General features: G+C 42.5%; 1 protein-coding gene across 3 annotated transcripts in view; it reads right to left on the bottom strand.

Moving 5' to 3' along the window:
- UBE2E1 (ubiquitin conjugating enzyme E2 E1) overlaps positions 1-22,904 on the bottom strand; it is a 45,521-nt gene extending 22,617 nt beyond the window's left edge. The window contains exons 1-5 of one of the 3 annotated variants that reach the window (XM_014887258.2): positions 22,694-22,888; positions 22,527-22,567; positions 21,952-22,036; positions 20,486-20,664; positions 18,335-18,385 (exon numbers count right to left, since the gene is read on the bottom strand). In XM_014887258.2, the coding sequence (XP_014742744.2) occupies positions 18,335-18,385; positions 20,486-20,664; positions 21,952-22,036; positions 22,527-22,567; positions 22,694-22,873 (536 nt within the window). In that variant the 5' untranslated portion in view covers positions 22,874-22,888. Of the gene's footprint in view, positions 1-18,334; positions 18,386-20,485; positions 20,665-21,951; positions 22,037-22,526; positions 22,568-22,693 lie in introns of all 3 variants that reach the window. The other 2 variants (XM_014887257.2, XM_014887259.2) reach the window with 2 other exon arrangements.
- Between the last annotated feature and the right edge of the window lie 3,469 nt (positions 22,905-26,373).

Here is a 26,373-nt window from a genome sequence, read left to right as displayed (position 1 = left end):
GTCTAAAAGTTTGTTATCAATCAATGCTGCTGAGCATCTTCAAAACATGAAATAAGTTCTGCTTCTGTCATTAAAGTGACATTAGTTTATAGATAATAACAGAAGAGCAGAACCTTATAAGGAAAGCAGAGCTTTACAGAGAGCTAAATGCCTCTACAGGAGACATTGTAAGGTTCTTTTGTTTAAAGCCACATGATTTATTAAAGTTATTTTTCCTACACTCCCAATATGAGAATCTGGAGGCCAGTAATATTTTGACTAAAGCCTAGTTATTTCTAACTTTTGTTTCCATTCGTTTTTGCTCAATCACCTTTTTCTTTTCTCTCTGAATCTACAGATGTGGGTTTGTGTAGGGTTTTTCTGTTATGTGGTCTTGGGCGTTTTTGGAGGGGTTTGTTGTTTTTAAAAAAACCCAAACTTTAGCATATCAAGATATTTCTCCTCCCTAGCCCCAACATGTAGAAACCGTATAGTTTGAAGTCCTGCTGAGAGTTGCAGGCATAAATGTCAACTATAATAGTCTAGCCTTTTAACATTTTTCTTTCTTCAGTCCTGATATTTTTCCACTCTATGGAATTAATTCTGTTACCTGAAGTGCCACTTATTAAAAAGGCAAGCCATAGTAAAGAGCTTGCTACCATCATCACTTCCTTTACAGAAATATAGTGATTTCACTCATTACAGCACACTCAGGTTTAATCAACACTGTGGCTTCTGCTCTGTGTAGGTATTCATTATTTATAAGTCATTGGATTCTATTGCTCACTTTGTAGGTCATTTCCGTAGGCATTCCCTTGCAACCTGATCAGACATGACACATAAAAGTCATTTCTGGGATGACCTGATATGGAAGGGGATCTGGAAAAGGAGCATGAAAAGGGACAAAGTGAGTATGGGAGGAGGATTTCTGGTCCCAAAGAGATACAAGACAGATGTGCACATGTGTATGTGGAAGGAGGGAAAAAACACTCTGTGCAAGCTGGGATTCGGCAAAGATTTCAATGTAATGTTCAGAATTAAAGCAGACTTTAGTCTATAGGCAAGTTTCACTAGAAGAAACAAACAACTCCCCCCCAGCCCCAAAAAACCCCTCCACCATGCTCTTCTGGTTCATCATCTCAAGGTTATCTTGCTTAAACCTAGGAGCATGGGTTTAATATTGCTCCCAAATCACCATAATTAATAACACTGACTTTGAACATAGATGGTAGCCATATGCCTGCCCAATTCTATTTCAAATTCAGTTATGTTCTTGGCCTCAATAATTTCCTATGACAGCAAGTTCCAGAGACTAATTATATGTGTGAAATACACATATAATACCTTCCTTTTATTGCTCTTCTATTTGCCATCTTTGATTTCAACAGAACATCTCTCTTGGTTCTTCCGTTATGAGAAAAAGAAAACAGATGTTTCCAATTTATTTTCTCTTACACTAGAATTCAGTGCAGCATGAAGTTAGCAGTTAAATGACTGAAGTATTTCATCCTAATTGTGTTCCTCCAGACAGAGTAAATGTCTGTTCCTCCAGAGTAAACGTACCTATCTACCTAAGAAAATCAGAGAGAGATGTGCGAGGAGGTAAGGAAATTCAAACCTGTGAACTTTAGGCAAAAGGTTTATGACAGAAAATGAGAAAACAAATACCAAAAGCATTAAAAATGCTCTCCTATTCAATGCTGGTATGTCTATATTTGGAAAAAAAACAAACCAAACCAAACCACGCCAACGAACCACAAACTAACCAAAAGAAATACAGTCAGTATGGCTAAAGATGCTAGTGAGGGAGAGGAACAATTAAAAAAGCAAAAAACCAGAACTTTATATGTAATGTCACCCAAACCTCTGGTATCACACATACTCAGCATGCTATTTTTAATCCCATTGTAGAAGCAATTACAGTCAACAGTTGCAGCTTCCTTTGTGAGGGTAAGCAATTTCTCAGGTACCATTATCAGGGTCATGGATGAACAGCTTAAAAAGAGATCAATGCCACTGTTTTGCAATGACATTTCTGGGCACTTGCAGGAAGGGTGTACATCTGTATTTGCTGTAACTACCATTATCTGTGTGTAAACTGCATCAAACAAAAGAATTACCGCAATCAAAACACTTTATTAAGTAAGGATGTCCATGTAGAGGCATTAAATTCGTAAAAGCAAGTGGAAGTAGATTTCAGAGGGAACTCACCAGATTGCAGACTGATGACATCAGTGCTACAATTTCAGTGAAAACCTTGCTTGATTTAGTTATTGCAGGACAGGAAAGGACAATTCAGAGAAATGACAGAGCTTTTATGTTGCCTCAGCTATAGGATTGATCCCTATATACAAAGGTACCTACCCTTAGATCCACTACCAGCCTGCACTGCATCTTACTATACCCAATTCCAATTTTCCTCAGTTATTTTAATGGAAACAACACTTCAGTTGAGGAAAAATACACACTTCAAAGCTTCATTCTGCAGCATGATGGGATCCTTGATCTTTACATCAGATTCATTAGCATACATTTAATAAATGTGAAAAGACCCCACCTATATTGCCCAGTTTTGAGGACTTGAAAACAAATTTCTGGAGCAGAGAAACTCTTGTTGACAATATATATAGTTCGGATCAGATTTTTTTTTTTAAAGGTGTATTTTCAACAGTGAAACAGATAATAAATAAAGTGTTCTCATACAGTTAGAAAGTTCATTTTTTCAAGTCAAAACACTGCAAAGACTGGAAGAAAGCCACTAGTCTGCTGTGATTAGCCAAGGGCACGAGAGCACAATTAGTTCTTACTTGATGACAGGATCAGATACAAAAAGGAAACCCGGGTGGGTGATATAGAAAATGAAGTGTCCTGACTGAGTGTGACAACATTCAGACTGAATTTTCTAAAAACGTCAAACATCTATTAATAAACTTGTGTGATAATGGTCCCATTATATCTAGCTCTGATCATACAGACACTATGTTGTATAAAACCTGTACATCCCCATAGCTGTACTCACTCTGTTCAGTGACAGGTGAATACACACACTTCTATAGGGTATTCCATTACAGTGGATCTAGAATTGTATTATCATTTTTACTAAAAAATAATGACAAGGATATACATTATGGCAGCACTGATCCCTTCTCAGTCACAGAATTTGACTTTACCTTTTATAACATTGGTATTAACTGGCAAGTCAGTGTTATCCTTGGAGTCCGTTTTGCTCACCCCCAAGAGACCTTCCTATGTGTGCTTCTTCTTCTGGGTGATGCAACGCTTGCAGTTTATCAAAACACATACTATCAATTTCTACAAGTCAAATGAAATGCTGAAGAAAAGGACACTTGATTTTACAGTAATTCTTTTCCACACAGCTACTTCTTCACATTTAGGAGGGAAAAAGTAAAAAAAACCCAAAACTCTTTACTTTCTCAAAATTTAAACTGCACTGTGGTGAGCGAACGTAAAATATATGTTTGCACACATATACATGCTTTAAATACACTGCTGACAAAAAGCAGATCTGACTCAACACTGTTCCCCTAGAGCTGTTGTCCTAGATAGTATCTAACAGTTTTAAAATGTGCAAATTACTATGAATTACCTCATAATTCACAAAATGAAATGGTTGGCAAAATAAAAAATCAAGCTAAAATCTACTTCATCATTTCAAAGTTGAAGTCTGGAAGTGGTTCAGTCTTCTTGAACAATTCAACTACTGCAAAACACATATTGAGAGGCACCATTTAGAGTCTTCCTTACCATAAGGGATTTACTTTTAACTGCTGGCAAAATCCAAGTACATGTTCCCCTCCTGAGCATCTTTTAATCTTTACAGTTTCTGCTCCTTTAATCCATGTAGAACAGACCCCCACCAAGTAGGTATGTCTCCCCAGCCTGGGTTACAGAGGGAAGGCAGCTCTGGTTCAGTGTCAGCTGAGTTCAGGTATATTTCTGAAAAGACTGGAAAGCAAGATCTAAGCTGTGCAAGCTCCAATTAAAGCAGAAAAACAGCTTAAACTAAGAAAAAGTCTACCTATTAAAAACGTCTTAGCAGCTGTGACCAGCATGGATGAGAAATGGTGAGAGAGGTTGCCCAGTGGCTGTTGTGCTGGTTTCACACACTTTTCCCACTAGGGCAAAGAATGATCAAGAGACTCATCAACTCAATGAGTACTCTTACTGGAAACAGCTTTTGTGGAAAGTCAGACCCTTAAATGTATCCATTAATTTTACTCCTATGAGACAGTGTTCTAGTGTTCTCTGTTCATAGTGTTCTACTACATATTTAAAGACATACAGAAAGAATCAAAAATATAGGATAATTTAAGCCCTTGTTTTCTTCAGTACTACTTGTAAAGAGAAACCTGAATACACAAGAGACATCACCTTCCATAACTCTGAGTGTGTGTGGGTCTGACTGCCCACAGGCATGCAAGTATTAAAGAAAAGGAGCTAAACAGACCTCTCCTCATCCAGATCAATGTCTTACTGCACATACATTTATCTTCTTCCTTTGTCTGCTGTATGGCCACTAGGTCTAAAACTCCTGAATTCTTCTAAAATTAGAGGACTTTAAGAGCTAAAGCAATGCAAAGAAAACACAAAATCCCCAATCCTCCCATCAAAAAACACCCCAGCACTGTATGTCCTTCCTATCTTTTCTTATACTGAGAAACAGTATAATAAATATGAGTAAGGAATGTGAATCTGTGCATAGCATTATCGTTATTTAACAGTCTATATGTATGCTTTTCATTAGCTCCCTGTGGTGGCAAAACTATAAATGTAAAAGTTAGAGACATAAACGGAAAAAGTAAAGTAGCCAATAGCAAAGATTTCAAATACACTTACACAACCACAGTTTGTTTTACAGCTGCTTTACATAACAATAAAAATGTAATATACCATGGACTTTTGGCAGTGTGTAGTGAGACAGCATCAAATGGCAATAATGGAGTAAACACAAATGATCTCTTTGGAACAATTAAGCAATTTCAGAAGGACCATTATGTCCACGAAATAATGGGTCCAAAGAGGCAGAAAGGTGAAAAGTGTGTTTCTCTGTACTGACCAGAGGGCACATATATGACCTTCTGGAAGAAAGGATGACTTCATAATCATATTATATAACCCTTACTAGAAAATAACCCTGTTTAGCACACTAAACAAAAATAGAGATCTTTCCTTCAGATGCCAAAGGCAAGAATGCTTTTTTTTTCCATCCAGTTGTCTCAGCATAATTAATAAATAAATAAATAAGGACAAAAAATGCTTACTCCCTGTGCATAACCAGCTGAGAAAATCATTGCCTATATGTAAAACATTGAAGTGCTCACACAGTTCAGTAAACAGTTTGGCACTTTAAAGAAAAAAGGGGTAAATAATGCATACTGTACATTAAACTCTACAGAACTATTTTAGTGACCTTGAAGTCTAGTAATATAAGCAGGGACATGCAAACCCACTTATTTCCAGACACAGTTCATTCACTATCTCTAGCAAGGACTGAAATTTAACACTGGACCTAGTGTGTCATTAGGATATGACACATTATCTTTCAGGAAAGCCAATCTAAGTAAACATTATAGTTCCATTATTTTAATATCTAAAAAAAATTAGATTCTTCCTCTGAAAAGAAATCATTTGCTAAAACAGCCACTAAATTACTTTCTAGGTGTGATATTCAATGTGTACATGAGAAGAGGATTAGTAAAAATACTGACCAAAGAATCTTTAATTTGCCTGGCCTACAGCTGTCTGCCATGTAACGCTCATACAGGCTCGCCTTCCACAGAGTCAAATGTCCTCATAACTCCCAAGTGAAGTTTAGATGTATCCTCTTAACTAGAAACCTTTCAAGCTAATAAAATACTTTTCCAATGACTAAAGAGTGCTACATAAAGAAAGACGACAAATTTAAATTTCTATATTACCTTGCAACTCAGGATTACCCTTTAAGTACTTTAAAAACACTTTCCTCTTTCCCTTTCATCAAGTTACTCTGGTTCATGACCAGATACTTTAGCAATTTAAAAAAAACAAAAACACAACTATATACACATTCAGTAGTTTAGCTTATCACTGCTACTTCATTTGCAAGTAAATTAATAAAACAAGAATGGTTATGTCTGCTTATTTTTTAATTCCTAACATACATTTTGTTTCTATCAACAGCATAACCTTGACTCTTCAGTTCTCTGTAGGCATGGGCTGCAGACTTTGACAGATGTAATGGCCTACTGCTGAAGGATCAGTGCAGCCATCAGGAAAGAGAAAGGACCAGAACATGCTCAGCTCAGAAGCAAAAGGAGGCAGGAGACACTAGCACTGTTCTTTACAAGGCTGAGATGGCTTGCAGAACGATGCCCAGCTCCATGGGCCAGAACAAGCATTCTAGCTCTTTTTTTCCAGAACTTATATCACACTGGTGACTTGGAACACACTGGATTATGATGAAGAAAAGGAAAATCTAGAAAGTAAGTACAGAGACTGCTCAGAGTCTCTGCAAGAGACTAAGATTTACTAGTGGAAAGGGACCTGGCAATATACATTTTTTCTCTCTTGTTCCCTGATCTTAAGAGTTACATCTAATCCCACCCTGTATTTTCACTCTTTCCTAGTAAGTCATAGTTCAGCCATCAGCTCTAGCTCCATCCTTTTTTTCCTCATCTGTTCTGAATCAGTGAAGACTGTTGCAAACAGTAGGTAAAAGATAGCTCTCCTTTCCAGATCCAAAGCTAAATCAGCACTCCACCCTGGGACCTCTCGAAGTCCAGCTGTGAATCACTAACAAATCTCACCCAGCTGTTCAGCCAGCCGTGACAGAGGTCACGGCACATCCCCACTTACCCACAGCCCTTCACTCTGCTGCTACCACTTATGGCTGGACCCTGCCACCTTGTATTATCCCCACTGCAAGGTGTTACCACACAAGCCTCTGCCATCCAATCCCTACTTTTCAGCCTTTCCTGACAAAATCCAGAACTAGTTAATAAAAACACCCTAAATGGCTAATTCTGTGCCACTCAGCATGCAGTGAAATGTGCACCTGAACAATCGAAATGCTAAATTATTTGCCTGGACTTTATATCTCCTCATAAATAAGACTCTTCTATGAAACACAAAGCAAAATCCTTGAAATGCAAAGCAGAAAGTAGAGACTGCACAGTCTATGGGGTTAGAAAATTTGTGGTTTTTGTGGGAAAAACAATGTACAACACACACCTGATGCATTACAAAACCTCATATGTAACATAATATTTATAGTCATTAAGAGTACACACATTGAATACTAAGTACTTGAAACTGGAATGTCTCAACACATGTAATAGCTAATATTTCCCTAACAAATAGTTACAGTCCTCCTAGATATTGAGGTGGAAGGTGAAGTAGGAACACAAAGACACCAAAGAAAGAGATTAGCTGTTGGACAGCTTCATTATTTCTCTGCCATTATCCTGGAAGAAAAAAGCCCCTACACTAATATATCTCAAAATACACTATCCTATTACAAAGTAGTAGTATCACAAAGTAACAGCTGTGATAACCTTGGTGTGCATAAAGCCAGAAAATAACCAAATCACATATTCAAGATAATACAACAGCTGCTGAATAAAACAATTCACTTATTTACATCTATCAGATAAGGGGAAAAAAGGGCAATTTTGCAAGTTAAGTGGAACGTTTTTGGGAAAGGGAGGATAGGGCGACACCTACAAGCCCAAAGACTAAACTTATTTTATTAATAAAGAACATTTAAACATAGATGGAAATTTACATATCACTTTGCCAACATCGACAAAAATAAAAGAAGTGCTTTGCTCCGAAAAGTTTACAGTCTAAATTCAGCAATGCAAATGTATGAAGGTTAATCCTTCACAAAAGCAAGGAGAAGTGGCTAAGTGACAGAAAACAAGAGCTTGCTTTAAATGGCAAAGCATAAAAAAAAAACAGAGGCAAGAAGGGCAGAAGCTGAACATTTTATGTGGCTAAAACGTACCAATTGGAAAAAGGAAATAGGAAAGAGCCTGAACTTCGTGGAGTGGAATGAGGGACAATGGGGTGGGGAAGGAGGTAATTTTGTGGGTATTCCACATAGAACCTAAAAAGACCATTTGGGGTCATTTAACTTGGCACTCTACTCCAGGCAGTGGTAAGAGCCTACTCCTCAGAATAGGTGATGGTGGACACTTTGTAGTCCATTCCCTTTGTACTCCTTCAGAATCCACACTCACTGGATTAGGGGTGCTAAAGGCTACATGCCTGACTTTTCTCTTTGTATCTGTTGATGGACCTGTTGCTCATGAATTTGTTTGACTCACCTTTGAACATGCTGATACTATCTGCCTCCACAATCTCCTGCAGAAGAGTTTCCAGAACCTCACTTCCTACTGGGTAGAAGGACCTTATTGGTTCCAAAACGATCTTTAAACAGTTTCAGTAAATATGTTTCCAGTATTATGGAATTTACTGAATAATAGCTTTTGCCATACTTCTCTTCCAGCTGCCACAAAAACAAGGTTTGCTCCTTTGGGAGACTGAGATTCACAGAGCCTTCAACAAAATTAATTTACAACTTCCTGTCTTTAATTCTAGTCTATTTGCTTGGGATTGACTGAGTCACTTGTTTCTCTCTCTCCATTTTTTGCCCTTTTCCTCCGTTTCTCTGCCTACCTTTCACTCCCCCTGCTTTTTTACTTGCTCTTACTTCCCCAGTTTTTTTCCCTCACACCTCACTGATGTGCTTCTAGGAGGGCATGGCTCAAGAGTCACATGTGATTCAAGCAGCAGTTCCAGGAGGTCTGCAAAGATACAGTGGGGCACCTGCTACACATACTCTTCAAGGTATAGTATGTTGTTCCCACTATAAGATCATACAAGCGCATTCACTTTATTACTAAATTAATATTTCATCTCCCAAGTGGGGGTGTAAAATAATCACCACAGAAAAACTACTGTTGCAGCTTGTATGCTTTACTGTTTCAAAAATCTACTCATGCCTAGGAAGAGGGTGGTCCATGGGTGGTCCTCCCCATTCATCAAGAGGAAGATGCCCTGTGTCTTCTGTTCCTCACAGTGCAAGAAGCAGAAAGCAGAGCTAAATTGCTGGAGCAGAAAAAGCATCAGTCTTGTCTCTACTTCCAACTTTGCTGCAGCTGTTCCAGCAACCAGTGCAAAATCACCTCAGACATCCTGATGGGCCACCTCTCTCTTCTGTCCCTTATAGTTAATGCTTTGCACAATTTTGCTGCCTTGAATGGTTTTATGTCCTTTTCTATTCCTCATCTGCAACTTAGTCATCTCTCAGTCTTACCAATACTTGCAATCTGATTAACCTCACAAGAGGAGTGAGGAGATGGAAAAATTGGAAAGATGCTATTCTAAAGAAAACATTAAGATTTCACTAGAGATTTCAACCCTGGAATGCAGCTGAAGGACAAGCAGCAGGGCTGCTGAAGACCTGGCACTAGCTACATTCAAAACTTGGATCTCCTAGGTCACTCTTGTCCCTACTGTACATCTTTCTGCCTGATTTCCTAGGTTACAAGGGTGCTGTTGAAATTCAAAGTAGGAAGGAAAGCATCACCATAACTTTAATGCAATGGAGAACTCAGTGAGATTCATGATATTTTGAGACTTAGCATAGCTATTTAAAGCCTTCAGTCTTTTCTCTCTCCCACAGTCACCCAAGTGTAAGGAGGCATAAATACTCTTACTAGAACTCAAAGCACTACCAAATACGATGAGAATCTCAAATTAAGAATTATCCCATCAAAAAGAAAGCTAGATAATTCTTGTGGATAAATAACCTATAAGGAAGACAAGGAGGACACTAACTATAAAGTAAATCTAATATTATAAACCTAACTTACCTCTTTTAAAAGAGTTACCAAGACATATAGAAAATACCGTGCAAATACAGTATTACAACAATCTGATTGATCAGAAACTTCTGATAAAATGACTTTTTGTGGTATACTACAGTATTGATCTAATTACTTTAAAACGGTATTATTACAACTGTGTATATTCTAGCAATCTTTCAAAGCCACCTGCACCAGCTAAACACTGCATTAATGAAATAAATTGCACTTTCTCCACCATTTATAGGCCATTTTCCAGACCAGCTACGCTTATTCAGAATATAAAATAACACAATGAAGCTTTCTAGAAGTTGTCCACTTGAAAACTGCACACATATGACAATCCGTAATAGTCATAACCTAAATTAGCACCTTAAAATGTCAGTGAAGATACTCAAACTGCATCTAAAACCTTTGAGGCAGTTACCCTGGTAGTTTTCCTTGTAGAACAATCACTGTCTCCAATAAATCTGACAAAGCTCTTAGACCATATCAGAAGTAGGTTATTTTTGGGTTTTTTTAATCAATTCACCTATTGTGAAAAAATACTTTTGACTTCAGAACTAATTTCTAATGTTTGGGGGTCTTCACTCCTGTGTGTAATTCCTATATGATCCTAGGTATCAAAAGAAAACACACCAAGACCTGTCTCCTGATTTTTCCCAGCGAGACACTGGGATTAGCACACTGGCCAAAATTTATTGCTCGATACCCACAGTAGAAAAAGCATTAACTATTAGCAGTCCACCTGCTCCAAAAAGCTCCTCTCCAGTTTGCTTTACAGTTCTCAGCATCAGATCAAAATTCTCTGTATTTCCAGCAAATACAGCAGCTCCGGAGGGAGACATGAGCAATCCTTTTAAACAGTCATTTACACTGATACAAAGTACAAAACACATCTACTAACACGCTTATCTGATTAGGTCCACACTCACTTTTGACTCTAAAAGTTGAAGCTCCTGGAGGAATTCAGACCTAAATGCTACACTGATTCACGGAAACAAAGAAATCTAACAGGACTCTACATCATTAATTGTACAGTCTCTTTAATCCAATTACTTTGTATTTTCTCTTAAACAAATTAACTGCCAAAACTTGGCCTGGACCCCGTTCTCAAAACATCTCAATTTCCTCTTACCTGACCCATATTTTCAGTTGTGAAATTATGGAAGAGACTGGAGAGAGTGGGGAGATTCAAACACCACATCTGCCTCAAGCTACAGTCTGCATGCCCCACGCTCCTTTTCTCCCTCAGCTTTCTTCCCCCAGAGTTCAGGTTAATAAAGAACACTGCAAATTGGATATTGAAGTTAAGCATACAGCTCTGCAACATCTCCTTGTAATGTCAATTAGCCCCTTAAAAACAGAAAATATGTATTAAATGCATGGTTGCAACCATTACACTTTCCCCAAATGCCTTGGAATTTTAATTGCATGTTGCTGAAATTTGCAAATTGGCAAGAGAAACAAGAAAACCCCTTTGAATTCCTGAGTGCACTGTGCTTATTTTGACAGTTGTAGTTTATTTATAGTACTTGACAATACATGTTCTCTCCTCGGTTTTGTAATATAATGAAGTGAGTATTTAGACCTCCACTGTTAAGCCTCAGAGGGAAAAATAAGTATAAATTTATTTCATTCAAATAAATGCACAGATTGGCAAGATTTTACTTATAATGACTAAATTGCATCATTAACTTAGTTTGAAGCACTTTGTTTTGTGGGAAAAGCATAGCCCTTAACTGTGAGCATGGTGTTTGTCTGCACAGGTGTGCAGTAACCTCTTAACCCATTCACATAAAATGGTATCCCTTTTTTTAGTACATTAAATGCTTCCAGCATGGAAGGCTGGTCTGTCATGTACAATTACAGAAGAGCGCAGGCAGAGGCTGCAGAAGTTTCACTGTGCACAAACTCACTGATAACCTTAATCCACTGAGGTACCAGTGCAGGTGAGCTCCGTTTCCATCCCCAGCACAACCCTCTCCAACAGTGGGACCGCACTGAATATCTGCCAGACACGATGACACCAGCTCTCAAAACCAACCCACTCTTCAGAAACCACAAGGCTCTGGCAACCTGCTCTTGTTGAAATCTTCAAACACAAACCCATCCTCCTTGATCCCCTAGACAAGCCAGTTAACCATGGAAAATTTTGTCTTCAATAAAAAGGCAAGAGAGATTCAAGCCCTAAAGTATAAACAGCACATACATTGTTTCCCATTTATGTCTATGAAGTATCATACACATACAGTGTATATTTCTTAAAACAAAACCAGATATATAAACTGCTGCTGTACACACATCCAATATAAAAATCTACACAAGCAACACTGGAATACAACTGAAAAACCAAACAAGACTGTGCAACCAAGACGAAATATAAGAATTTGTCAGATAAAACACACATGTAGCATCATAAACACAGTTGCACAGTGCCCTCCAAGGGCAGCAAAACTGAAAGTCAAATAATAAAATTAAGTGGTATACAAGGGAGTGTGCACAGAAAGGATTTTAATCCTCTTTGTTCTTAGCCATGATACAATTTCACAGCCGCTCTCAAGATTCATCGTTTCCATGTTTGGCATGCAAGAGCACAGAATGCAGTTCATTTGGGAATTACCGAGCCAGGACATGCCAAGCAAAATCTACCTCGGCATCAGCCAGCTCCTGCCACAGCATCTGAACAGCTTGGCCATAAAACATTTCTGATATTTTAAAAAATAAAAACAGAAGTGGATCAGAAAAGTTAATTCCTGTAATATTAACTAATCGACCCTGAGCAAAGAAACTGCTCCTGTGCAGCCTTTGTCTGAGCACATTGGGCAGAGGACTTCGCCTGCAGGAGCTGCTACCTCCACATACTTAAATTCAGCCAGTGTAGAAATGTATTATTTTTATGGTTTGCAAGCTAGACCATACACAGCTGCAGAGGATCTCTAAATTAGTTAATACACCATTTCAAAAGGAAGAGTTATTTCTCCAGGGATCATGTGCCAAACAAAGCAAAGAGGGAATGCTGAACCACTGGTAGTTTATATGACAAAAGATATTTTTCAACTACACACAGCGCTAATTATGAAGGTCTTTCCTATCCTACATCTGGAAACTTCTCACAGAAAACACACATTTTCAACACAGCACAAGGGGAAAAAAGAAAAAAAGAGTTCTAAAACCACTTTTGTAAGCTGATAATTTCACCTTCCTTAAAGGTGATGATAACTTTTTATTTCTACAAGGAAGCAAAAGCTGGCATTTGTGTCATTCCTGACCTAATAATTTGACTGTGCATACTAAGGAAAAAAGTCATAATGAAATTAAGCTTGTTACTTAGAAAAATGTAAGACTGGAAAGTTTATACTATAGAATGATTGTATTCAGGAAGGGCTATTTCACACATGAAAATAACAAAAACAATACTGATATTATAGTTTAACAGTGACAATCCATCCTTAGATAATATACTAGATTTAAAAGCAAGAGCACTTAAAGCATTACTGGAGTTGAAAGTATTGAAAAAATACATTTGCAAAAAATTACAAGCACCATAAAAAACAAATGTAAGCAAGACAAATGCCAGACTTGCATGGTATGCAGATGAAATATATTAATTATAATATGAAGCTGTTGAATTCAAAACTGCCTTTGAGCCACACATTTTATGCAGACTTCTCTCAAGCCAAGAAACCTTAATTCCACATTGCAAAGTTTTGAAAACTATTAATACTCCATACATTATAACAGAGCACTATTCCCCACCATCTTTACTGAGACACATATTTATTAAGTGCTGACAGCTAACTTTCACGAGACTCTCAAGGAGATCTGGTCCTTATTCTGCGAATTTACAAAAACTGGGATGAAGGTGCCAAGAAACACAACTGTATTTTATTATTATTTAAATAATGAATTTGTGATAGCATTTTACTCTGAAGCAATGGTAAGCCCTGCAGGCAAACTCCTCCTTTAGCAAAGGTTTGAAAATAATTTTTGTTTAAATAACAGCTGGTCTTGCCTATATGGACTTAAATGAGCCATGTGGAGACAAACTTGTTTCAGTTTGGCTAAGATAGATTAAAAAACATTAATTCTAATTAATATCCATTTTGGTCCGTCTACACAGATGGGAAAAATAACATTATATTACCATGCTTACATACAGTCAATACCAGACACCCAATAAAGCACAAATTCAAAGCCCTTCTCATAATGCAACTGATGCACACAGTTCCAGCAGAACAGCTCAGCTGCAAGTTAGCTTGAAACAAAAGAGACTTACATTCATTTCTCCACTTTGCCAGAGACTTCCTGCATGACCTTGGACAAGTTACTTGTTTTTTGTGTGTGGTAACTCCCCACCCCTAAAAATGGGGAAAAGCACTTACTCCATAACCTCACATCAACAAGCAGATCTACCATCAGCAGATGCTTAGATACAGAGGTTGAATAAAGGACACAAAGCAAATAAAGAGTACTTTAAGCTTTAATTAACGTCTCTTAAAGCTTTGGACACTTCATCACAGAGATGGAAGGAAAGCTTTTGCACAAAACTCGTAAGTGTTACCAGCAAACAAAAGTCAGGACTGCCTACATAGCAAGATGGAACCATATTTTGATATCTACAGACTCAAAGCAATGGCACTTCCTCTGTCACCAGCATATACAGAAGACCAAAAGTAAAAAGCTCCTAGTTACCTGCTTTGAGTTCTAAACCAGAAGTTAAACTCTCTGATATAAAACAAAGACTTTTTTGAAGAAGAGATCACCAGATACACCCTTAAAAGATTTAAAACACTTTAGGTCCAAACAATCATTCTCCAGCTCATATTAACCACTAACCACCTTTTGAACTTGAAAGTCATACTTAACTGTCATAATTCAGTATTAATATTGGAAGTCAAATCATCTTGCAGAAATTAAAGACCTCCAGAGCACAGGCCTACTGAAAATTATGAAGAGGACTAAAATCCATTCAGAAGTAGCTGCCAAACAGAGATTACATTAGGACACTTACGAGACAGCATTGCTCCCAGCAGGAACCCACAAATTTGCGACATGTTATTAAATACATCTTTTTAGAAAATGTTTTCAATTCCAAAAATCTACTTTTTGAATGCAGGCCAAACAGAGACTGTTTTCATGCACATACTCTGCACCTCTACACAAGTAACTGCACTAGCCTGTGAAAAATCAAAATCACAGCCTGAGGAAGGAGACAAGTGCAAAGGGACTATGAGAAATGAACCAGCAGATGAGACATAAGACCAGGTAAGCTTTTGGGGGACGCAGGCAAGCTATGGAAAAAATAGAAGCAAGGAAAGTATTGAGGAGAGGAAGTTCTGGAATAAACTTCCCCTCATATTACCCACATATGCATAAAAACCACACAGCTGCTCAATCACAGAGTGTTGAGTGTGCTTGGAGTTTGGGTTTTTTGATTTTTGTTTTTTAAACAGATGATCTGTGGGTTAAATACATGAAAATACAGTCACTGAAAGCTACAAAAATAAAAATGAAACATTTATTTTTAAGCTATTTTGTTTGAAAAGTCAAATGGTTGTCATTATTTGTAATTGCATCTTGTATGTCATATTTTATAAGAAGAAAAATACCTCATGTAAGATATGGTAAAACAGTTCTTACTAAAAATCATTCACAACCTGAACCTTTGTCTTTCAATATGCAGAGCTGCTCTAGGATGTGTTAAATATCTTGAACTCCCACTACTGCAGTAAGACTGAAAGAAGAAAAGTATTTTACAGCGAGGCCAAAAATTAAAGCACAGCCAACCATTAACTTATATCAAACACGAGGCATAGAACAGGGGAAAACACCAACATGAAGTTTGGGGGGGGTAAGAACAGATGTCCAGAAAAAGAGACAAGATTATGATGTTTCCTACATAACACAGGATACAGTTTCAGACAAACATTTTCAAGTGTGACTTAGGCAACCCCTAAAACTGACAGTACAACAGGTAGTACGTGGCATCATACATAATGCCCTGAATATATAAGTTCTAAGATTAAACTTGCAGGAGAGAGAGAGAGATGCTTAAAAGGAGAAGACTGGCCCCTCGTCCAGTGACATCTGAAAAAAGTCTTTAGAGACACAAAGGCAGCAGAGATATGAGGGGCAGGAGGTCAGAGGAAAGGTTAGAATAAGCAAAGTCATAAAGGCAGGAAATTGAAACTAAGTTCTCGAACTATGTACTTAATACCTCCTTCACAGCATGCCAGCCAGCAATGCTTATACGAAAGGAAGAAACATATAGGAATGCAGTGCCACTGTTAGTAGGCTTCCCAAGAAAAAAATTTGGCAACCTTAAACACCATGCAGCAACCAGAGCCTCTCATTTGCTTAATCTCCTCACAGTCATAAACTGACTATTTCTTTTATTTTTTTCACAAGAGAACTTTCCCCATAACTGCAAGAGCTGAAACTCATCTCTCTATTGTGGCAATCAGCACCTGTCTGTCTTTTTACAAACCAACTACAGGGGCAAACTCCCAGTGCTCGACTGCACAACTGGAGCCTTGTCAGCTATAAGCAGGGCTGCTCTTCTTGGCTCTCAGCACCGTATTTACAGAATTAGGATGACTTCACCCCAAGATGAGCAATACCAAAACTCCTCTGGTCACACACACACACAGAGCAAACCCTTCCACTCACGTTTTCCTACTTATCAACATATTAAAAGGCAGTAACAACTACACCAATTGCATGCATTACTTGCAGGAGTTGCCAGCCTTCACTGTCACTCATCTGAAAGTCAAAAGGAATGCAGAATACTTGTAACTCCACTACGGATGAAGATTAATCATCACTACTTGTACTACAAACTAATTTTTATCATTAGAAATATTTGTAAAGGCTGAAATAACAGGAACTTACTCTGTGGGCCTTAAAGCACATTAACCTCAATGGTCTATGTAATTAAAAAAGAAAAACCAAAACTATACTGCATTTTGACAAATAATCTACTAGTTCATCCTTGCCTGCGAATGAATCCAATTGAAACAAGGACAAATTAGGGTTATAATATAATTTACATGAACCTTCATAAGAAACACGCAATCTAACGTACTCATATACTATCACAGCTTTTGGATAGACTTGCAAAGTTCAGTCTGAAGTCCCAGCACCTTGACCATCCAGACTCAGCTATTTAGAGAGTAAGTTACAGGGCCTAAGATGTGCTTTTGTGTTTCTTTCCCACAAAAATCAGGTTAAAGTGGGAGGAGGAGAGAAAAGCATGTGGACCTCATCCTGACACAGAGCTGGGATGCACACAGGACAGACATCGCCAGCCCAAGAACTGGAAATCTTGTAATATTCAGGCAAGTCATTACTGTCCTTAAAACAATATTGTCACAGCTAAAGATTTCAAAACTTGTTGGTTATCATCCTAACAGCACAAAAATCTTCTTAGTATTACATTAGATGCCACACATCACATTCAATCTCTCCTTTAATTAATTATGGTCCTAGGTACTACTATTGAAAGGTGGCTCTGGACTTGTCAGGCTAATTCTTGTGCTAATTCCTCCCCACAGACTAACAGTGGCAAAAAATTTCAATAAAAAGGTTCATGTACGTTTGTGGGTAGAAACTCAATACTAAAATGACCAATTTAAACAGTTATTTATAAACATAATTTTCTCTGATTTCTGCTATTACCAACAACAAAAAGACATCAAATCTCAGCTACAGCAAGAAGATGGGAACAGAGTTATATGTTGGCAACTACAGCAAACACAGACCAGACTGAAATCCTCTTTTCTCTTGAATGAGCAAGTAAATCAAAGATGTTACTACTGCCTCCTCTCCAAATGCAGAGAGGTTCAGGGACACCATGAAATTAAACCTGCTAGATGTTTAAAAAAAACCGATACAAGTTTCTAAAACATACTTTAAAATAAGCTGCTTTCTAAAGGGTAACAGAATATCCCTGCTTTCTGTTTCATCAGCTAAGAGGCATGTTCCAGTGGGGCACCCACTGAGTGGCGAATTCACACTTGTCTTCCACTGTCAGTTGCTGTTCACAACAGAATTCTGAGCTAAAAACCTCAGAGCATTCTCTGCTTCCTTGGCAGGACTCTTATTTATATAAGATTAGTGCAGTCAAGCATTAGATTTATAAACTAAAACCAAAAACAAACAAGGACAAAGTTTTCACACTCTTCTTTATAGACCAGTTTCTGAAACATACACACAAAACGGTATAACATATTGAAAGGCAATTGTTAAAAAAACGAAATAACCCCCAAAACAAACAGAAAACTGGTCAAAACACATACAGTCTCTGGAGGTACCTGCACCTGGAAACTATTTAAAGTCATGAAAGCGTTCACAAAAGGGCTGTTGGCCACCTAAACAGCCATTCCTCTGCTCCATCCAAAGCCTCTGAGGGCAATTACAACTGACTGGCACACTTCAGCCCCTCGCCTTCCCCCACCCTCCTCAGGTAAGGAATCGACACCAACCTGCAGTTGGGAGGTGGATCTAAGGTGATGTCAGCCAATTCCTTCTGAATCCTGTGGCAATAAAGCAAGAAGGAACAAAGGTAAGTCACTGTGTGGGATAGCAGTTCTCCTTGCAGACATACTGTCACAGTGTGCCTGCCACAGTACATAAGAGAGAGGCACTCTTAGCTGCAGCCTCCCACCAGTCCAAACCCCCTAGGCAGGACAGGCGCCCTGCCCTGTTAAAGAGACAGGCAGAAAAGCAGACAGGCATCGTACACTGAACCCAGACAGGTGCACTGCTCTGTGCTCCCACAAAGATGCCAACCACACAGTGGAAAAGACTGTCCGCTTTGCTCTGCCAACCAGCCTGTAAATGAGGGGAAACCTCTGCAAATGTAATGCACCAAAAGGAAACTGCAGTCTGAAAAGGAATTTTGTCTTATGGGATTGAGAGAAACAGTCATTGCCAGATTGGCTCCTTCCTCTCTCCCCCAGCTTCTCATCACCATCCCGAGAAAAAAAAAAACCACAGCCCTGAGGGAGTCAATAACTGCGCCATTCTCAAGGACACTTTAAGGAAGGTGAATATCTATTTCTGAGGCTCCTGCACATTCTTACCACCTTCAATTCTCTCTTCTCTTCACCCTGGAGAGGCACACAACACCCCCATGTCCCCTCCCTAGGACTCCAGACGCTCCATCTCTCCACTGTGCTCAGCCAACACCCTGTCCTCCCGGCCCAGACTATTCTGGGCTTACGCTGCTTTTGCCACAAAACGCCCAAACAGCTATCATCCTCTTCCCTGGAGTCCCATTACTGTCACTCAGGCTTCCCTTCCAGATTTCCCCACCCAGCATTCAGCCTGTCTCCCTTCTCCTTTAAGCTCAGCCAGCATCTCCTGCCACTTGTCACACACAAGAACCACAGCCTTTCCACAGGAGGCAGTTTAAAGTCTTCTCCTTAAAAGACTGAAGGGCACAATACGTAAACACTGTTTGCCACTATCTATGTCAGTTTACCATGGAAACTGCTGAGTGGGGATCTGGAATAACCAAACTGCCTAAATTCCACAAAGCCACAGAGAACTTAGTTGCTACAACAGGGCATTTGCATAAAACTCCAGTCACTTTAGACACCTACTGACACAACCTCTCTGCTGCTTGGCAAAGCTGTTCAGTGAGATGGTTTATTATTCCTACTGAAGTACTGCAAGTTTGCTTGAAAACCTTCATTTGTCAGCTTAGCTCCCTGGAGCAGGATGGTGCTGAATTCAGGTGACACACAGAACAAATAAGAAAGGGTAACAATTTAAAAATTTTTTTTAAGATAAGCAGCTCCAAGAGTCTGTCCAAGTGAACAAAACTGACTGACACAGCTGCTCTGGAATTACTATTCAACACAGGTGTCTCTCTCTACACATTATTCTGGAATAAAAATTACTTTATTATCAAAAAAAACCCAAACCTACTCTGTGCTGTGAGCAAAGACTATTTTAGAGTAGAATGTCCGCAATTGGGCCTGCTGTGGATTATTTATTTCTGTCAGTATCCAACCATACACAGAAAATTCAATATAAGTGATGAGCAGACAAAAATAACAGTAATGTATTTGTTGGTAAAGATCTGGGGCTATATTAAACCCTTTGCACTGGAGTGCACTCCTCCAAAGCAAGCAAACTCAAAACTTCACAAACATTAATTAATCTCCAAATCAGTCCTGGAAAGGACAAAAAAAGACACTCTAGACTCCAACCCACAGGAGAGGGAAACGGATGCTGAAATGCAATGCCTTACTTGGGACTATATAGCTTCCAGTAGCAGAGAAAAAAATAAGGTCTAAATGTCAATCCTACACCATTCCCATAACAAATGCTAGTAAGGAAAAAGGAAAAGACAGGAATAATTGAGGGTCAGAATACCCAGCCCAGAAGAAGAAAAGACAGGAAAATATTTGGAATAAGCAGGAAGAAGGACCAGAAAGCAGTGAAGTTGGGCAGACACTCACTGCAGTGAGACACTGAAAAAAGTGAGACAATAGCAGCTTCATGTAGAAAGGTTGAGCACACGGTCTAGAGATGAGGAATGGGAGCAGCGGGGGAACAGAGCAGAATAAAATTTTGGAAGAAGGGAAGATGCAACAAATCAGTGAGAAAACTGACTAAAGGCTCACCTCTTGGCACTGGTAGATAGCAGTTTAGAGTTTTTACTCATGCTGACTTTGCTTTCCTTCTTCTTAGGCGTGCTTGTCTCTTTCTCTGTCTGTTGGTTGGAGGATGAAGATGAGGAGGAGCTGGTGCTGGCCCTCGAATCGTCATCCGACATAGCGACCCCCCCACCACACACCCCAACCTGGAGAGGAGACACCATGGGGCGTGGGGAACAAACAGTGAACACAAACACACACAGAGAAAGGCTGCCGACATTCTCGCTCTGTGTTTGGGTCATGCTCCTTTTAAAGGATCCTTGTGTCTCCCTCTCCTATCTAGGCCCTACAGCCATAGCAGGAGGAGCAGCAGCTTCCCCTGCACTAGCAACACAGAGGAGCAGGGGGAAAGGGACTTTAAAACCTTCCTCTCAGAAAGCAAGTGCGGAATGAGAGGAGACCGGAACGAGGACAACTGCAAGGATCAGGGAAGCTCAAAGCAATTCTTTCTAATCTCCCCCAAACTGCACACACAAGAGGAGCCATCACCACCCACCACTATCGAGCCTAGGGGTGTAGGAGATAAAAATGGAACAGCTCCGGTCCCTTGGGTTCCCGGGAGGCACGTGGGGGAGGCAGGAGGGGATGGGGCCGGGGTGGGGGGGGGTGACCGTCGCCAGTTCTAAAATGGAAGTGGAGCATCTCTGGCAACACAGGGAAGACCCTGGCAGATGTGTGACCTGCGGTGGGGAAACCCCTGCCTGCTGGATAACCCCTGTCTGTGGGATCGGCTGTTGGAAGCCGCGAGGGGAGGCGGGCAGGAAGGGAGCAAACCAAGGGGAAGGGCTAAGCAGGGAGTGGGGTGCACTGGTGGCACCCACCGAGGCCCACTGCACCGAGGGGCATGTGCCAGCGGAGGGGGAAGGGAGCACAGGGTCTGCGGCGGGGGGGACGCGGGGGGGAAGGAGGGCCAGGGCCTACGAGGGGCGAGAGTGGAGGGCCCGGGGAGGCCGGTGTCACGGAGGGGGGCAGCGGGGGCCAAGGGGAGGCAGCCCGGGTCCATGCGGGCAGCCCGAGGGCATGGGGGAGGAGGGCGAGCACGGCGGGCTACCGAGGGCAGGTCCGCACCCGAGAGGGGCGAGAAGCCGTCGGGAGGGATGGGGGGGCTGGCAGGGCACCCCGGGAGAGTTCGGGGGAAGGGCTCGGGGGGCAGCCGCGGGCCCGGGGGGAGGGGGGGTGGCGACACACGGCCGCCTCCCTCCCAGGGCCACGGGCCCCCGGGGAGCTCCCCTGCCCCGCCGGCCGAGAGCCAGAGGGGGCCCGGCCGAGCTGCCCCGGCCGCGGGCCCGCAGGGCCGGGGGACAGCGGTACCTGACAGCCCCGGGCGCGACCCCCCTGCCCCGCCGGCTGCCGCCCCATCGCCGGGCCGCGGCCGGCCCTGCCCCTCGCCCCTGCCCCCGGGGAGGGCGGCGGGGGGTGCCCCGTCCCCCTACCTCTCCCTTTGTGTCTGGCTGCTCCTCCTCGGTGCGGCTGGGCCTGGCCACTCGTGTCTCTCTCGCTGGGAGAGAAGCGGAAGTGCTGCAACAGCAACTATTAAACAGGCAATGGCTTCCCTGGCTGCCTCCCCCACCGCCGAGCGGGGCTGGGGGGCGGCGGGGCCGGGGCGCCACCCGGAGCGGAGCAGGGGGCGGCGGGGGCGGGGGACGGAGCCCCAGCTCCGGGGATGGAGGGGGATCCCGGCAGCCACGGCCCCCTCCCTTTCTCTTCCCCCCGGACAGGGAAGAAAGGGGCACACGGAGGGGGACGTGAGTTTTTAATGGAGACCCTCTGAAAAGTAACCTGCAGGGGTATCGGATGGGAGAGGGACAGGCGCCCTCCCCGGCTCCGCTGCTGCTTCCGTGCGAGAGCCCCGCGGGGACACGGTGGAAGCAGGTGGCTGGGAGAGGGGCAGCTCCCGGGGCTGCTTTTTTTAAAGCTCAGAGGGGGGTATTAGGCTCGGCGCGGGAGCTGCTTGCTTTCCTCTTCTTCTCACAACTGTTTCAACCCCAAAGCTTCTCCCCTGCCTCACCTGCTTTGTCCCTTCGGCAGCAGCAGCAACTTCTCACCTGTCTCAGTTTGAAAGCAATAAGGGAAAAAAAGAAAGGAGGAAAAAAAACCCAAAAAACCTAGCCCAAAGCCCACTCGCCCCCACCAACCCAGGCAAAAGGAATCCCCGGCAGCTTTCCCGTCTCTCACCTGTTTCAGCCCTAAAGCAGCAGCTGTGTCCTCCCTTCCCTCCCCCGGCTCAGCCCTGAACCAGCAGCAGGAGCAGCCGCTTCCCACTCGCCCTCGCCCGGAGTTCAGGATTCCATTGTCCCCCACACTGCATTTGGTGACATCACTGACACACAAAGAAGGGGCACTTCGTGATGTCATCAACGCATGCTGGGAGAGAAAACAAAATTCTGGGCTTGGCAGCGACAGCGCTAACGCACAGACGCACACAGATACACAAGCAGACCTTTCAATTTTCCAAAGGTAAAAGTATTGGGGATTTTTTTCCCCCAGTCCCCTGTTGGGGAGCCCGTCTGCGGGAAAAGGCTGCTTGTATTCGCTAGCGTGTTGTAATTGCGAGGCGATTTACTAATTTCTCCGAAGCCTCTGCTGTCCATCTCTCGCTCCCTGTCCGCCCAACGGAGAAAAGTGATTTGGCTGGAGCGACCCCCGCCCCCGGCCCAGGCGCGGGGAGCAGCCTCGGTGGCAGCCGCGGCTCTTCTTGGAAGTGCCGGACCCACTCGTGAAGGGACAATGGGGACCAGCATTCCCACCGACCTCACCCGGAGCACATTTGGCTCGGTGCCGCCAGTTTCCACAGCCTATCGAGGGATCGCCTATCGAGTTACTGGTGTCTTCAGTGGCCGAAAATACCCTGGACTGTCACCACCACGCACCACGATAATGGATCGGAGTTTGTATGTCACCCTTTCTCCCACGGGAGGACCTCGAGGTGATCCGCAGGCACACAGGACTGCGGGCTCCATAGGGCGCTGTTACGACATGACACCTGGGGAGTCCCGAGGGGTCAATTACAAAACCGAAGCCGCAGGAGCGGCGGGGGCCGGGGGCGAGGGGACATCCCAAGGCTGGACATCTCCGCTTCGCAGCGACCGCGGGGGGGAGCGGGGCAGCCGAGGCTGGCTCCTCCTGAATCCCGGGCTTCCCGTCTGGCGCTGCCGTTCCCGGGCTGCCAACATGGCCCTCCCCGTTCCCCGCGGCCAGCCGCCGTGCCCAGCTGCTGCCTTTGGGCTCCCGTGGGACCGGCGGTGTGAAGCTGCCCCCCGGGAAGAGCCTGTCCCTTAGCTAGGGCAGAGGCTTAAGTGGGGATGAAATCCTGCAGGCTGGGGTCGGGTAGTGGGTGCTCGTGGCTTCTTTTGGGGTCAGCTGTCAGCCAGGCTGCCTGGGGATGCTGAGCCTTTCTTCCATGGGACAGCAGCTTCACACTTAGTGACTAAACACAAGGATCTGCTCATGGCACTGACCGTTCACCATTTATAGCCTGTATTCTTTGAGCCAGAGGTAACCCTAGAGTGGACATCCTTGCAGGGACAGTCTTTTCCTCTGTCCTCCTCTCCTCTGCTTCCTTGGACTTCTGCATCTGCTGCTTCTCTGTCCTAATCCTCTCTCTTTCCCCTCCCTCACCCATTTTGTGCACACGTCTCAGCAGCACCTCATTTCCCCTGGGCCAATCCCTAACCTGCCTACACTCCCCAAACTTGCTGCCTAGTCTCCTGTTTGAGCCATGTAGTGTGCTACATATGTACACTCCAGTGACACTGGAATTCCACTGCACTGTCACACTTAAATGGTCTTTGTGTGTGGGTTTTGATTTTGGGGCTTTTTTTTCCAGCTAACCCTGCTCTTCAGTCTCTATTACGTGTAGTACCATGCATTAGGCTTCAGTGAACTTTCTTCCAGAAACAGTTTGCTAGCAGAGACAGCCCACCCAGTTTGACCTATGGGAATGATGCTTGGGAAGCTATGGTCGTCCTACCTTCCAGGAACTATACAGCTGTGGTGTCTCCACCATTCACCATGGCCGTGAAGACACATAATAAATGTCATGAGAGCTGGCGTTTAGATAAAAGTGGATCTTATTACTTCATGCCCCTCATTGACAAAACGAGGTCAGAATTCAGTTCCTGAAAATTCCAATGAGCCCCTCTGCCAGCATTTTCCTAATTGACCCAGGGGGCTGTGGAGGATGGGGCTGGCAGTATGGTGCTGTGTGTCAGGTGAGAAAAGCAAAAGATGTGAGGACACAGAGCAAAGTGACCAGGCTTAACAAATTTCACTCCTTATATGGAATAACTCTTTTAAAACAGAAAATCTTCATTTTCACCACCAAAAAACCCCAAAAACCCAAAAAAACAAAACCAAAAAACTTTAGCCCTTTCCTGTTGTCACGGGAAACCTTCGGTGAAATCAAGTGAGACAATTGATATTAATAATGAAAGCCCTCCAGTTCTATAGTAAGGGGCTGGGAAAATGTAAATATTGCTACAAAAAATCACACAGGCACTTTTGCTATATTATGTTAATAATCTTGGTGGGGGGTTATCTGTAGATTAACCTTTTCTGTAGCACACAGTCCTTGGTAACCCTGTTCAAAGTAATAATATGATAACCAGCAGCAGCAGTTATTTACTTTGAAGCCTACCCAAAAACGCTTTTGCTGAAAACACCTACTAATGTCAGCGCTTGAGCAGCTGTTACAGTGGCAACTCCCATTTTATGACTCACCTCCTAGGTCACGGTTAGGATCAGCAATGGGCTGTTCCCCTGTGCTAGCCAGGCCATACCCGGAGCACTGGAGAGAGAGGCAGCCAAGAAGCCGACTTCTCTGCCCAGAAATGTTTTTGCAGCTTGCCCTTCTTCCGTGCTTGGCCTCTCAGCTCTGCATGGACACGGAAAAAAGGGAAGAGAGTAAAGTACATGATTCTTTTCCCACCAAATAGAAGAACTACTTCCTCTAATCAATCTCATCCCACCTTGGGAATTTTGACAAAATGCCGCTGATCTGCTTCTATTTCTTCCCTGTAGAGTGTGTGCACTTTACTGGGTGAGCTTTCCCTCTTATCAGTGCTTCCTCTTCCTGTCTCCTTAGTTTTGGTACTTTTTTTTATTTTCTTGGCCAAGTTGTGCAAAGTACTTGCAGAGGAAAACTGACCCAGATTATTCATTTTCCCTGTGCCCCAAGCTTTTTTAATCGATGGCACTAGTTCAGTGCAGCAACTGAATAGGATTAGTCACTTTTCCCTCTGGATTGAGTTTGGAAGAGGCTGAAAAGATAAATTACTGGAATTCAGTTGCCTTTGGGGCTTTGAGCTTAATTCACAACAGAAGGTAGCCAGTTCAAATCGCTCTGACTCTTCTGCTAAGAGAAGGTGACTCAGATTAGTCCTTTTGTACCATCTCAGTTCCGAATACCTTTTCAGCATTATTTCTGGCTGGTCTGTTTGGGTCTGAGCCAAAGCACCCTTATATTCCAGCAATTTCAGTGAGTTTTGTGTCAGATCTTTTGTGGGGAGCAAAAAGAAATTATCATTTCTTTGGGTCTCCTAATGTCAGCTTGCTGGTAATGTCACACTTGCAAGTGACAGTGGCAAAGTGAGAAACATGCTGATACCTCACACAGTCCTGTGATGACACACTTTGTCCTTTCTGTGTGACCCTGTGATACAAAGTGAGGTGGCAAGGAAAAGTTACAACAAGCTCAGGACTTACGATACAACTATTTGAATAAAGCTAGACAGAAACTCTTCCAAAAGAGGAAGGAACTTCATTCAAATGAGACAAAACGTAACAGAGAAAACACAAGTGGCTTATGTATGCAACATAAGATAGTGAATTTACCCGTTGGTTTCCTGTTCACAACT

Source organism: Sturnus vulgaris, chromosome 1 (genome assembly GCF_052056855.1).
Source record: "Sturnus vulgaris isolate bStuVul1 chromosome 1, bStuVul1.hap1, whole genome shotgun sequence".
NCBI classification, from domain to species: Eukaryota; Metazoa; Chordata; class Aves; order Passeriformes; family Sturnidae; genus Sturnus; species Sturnus vulgaris.
The sequence above is the reverse complement of the archived record's forward strand: the minus strand, read 5'-3'. Positions and strand labels throughout refer to the sequence as shown.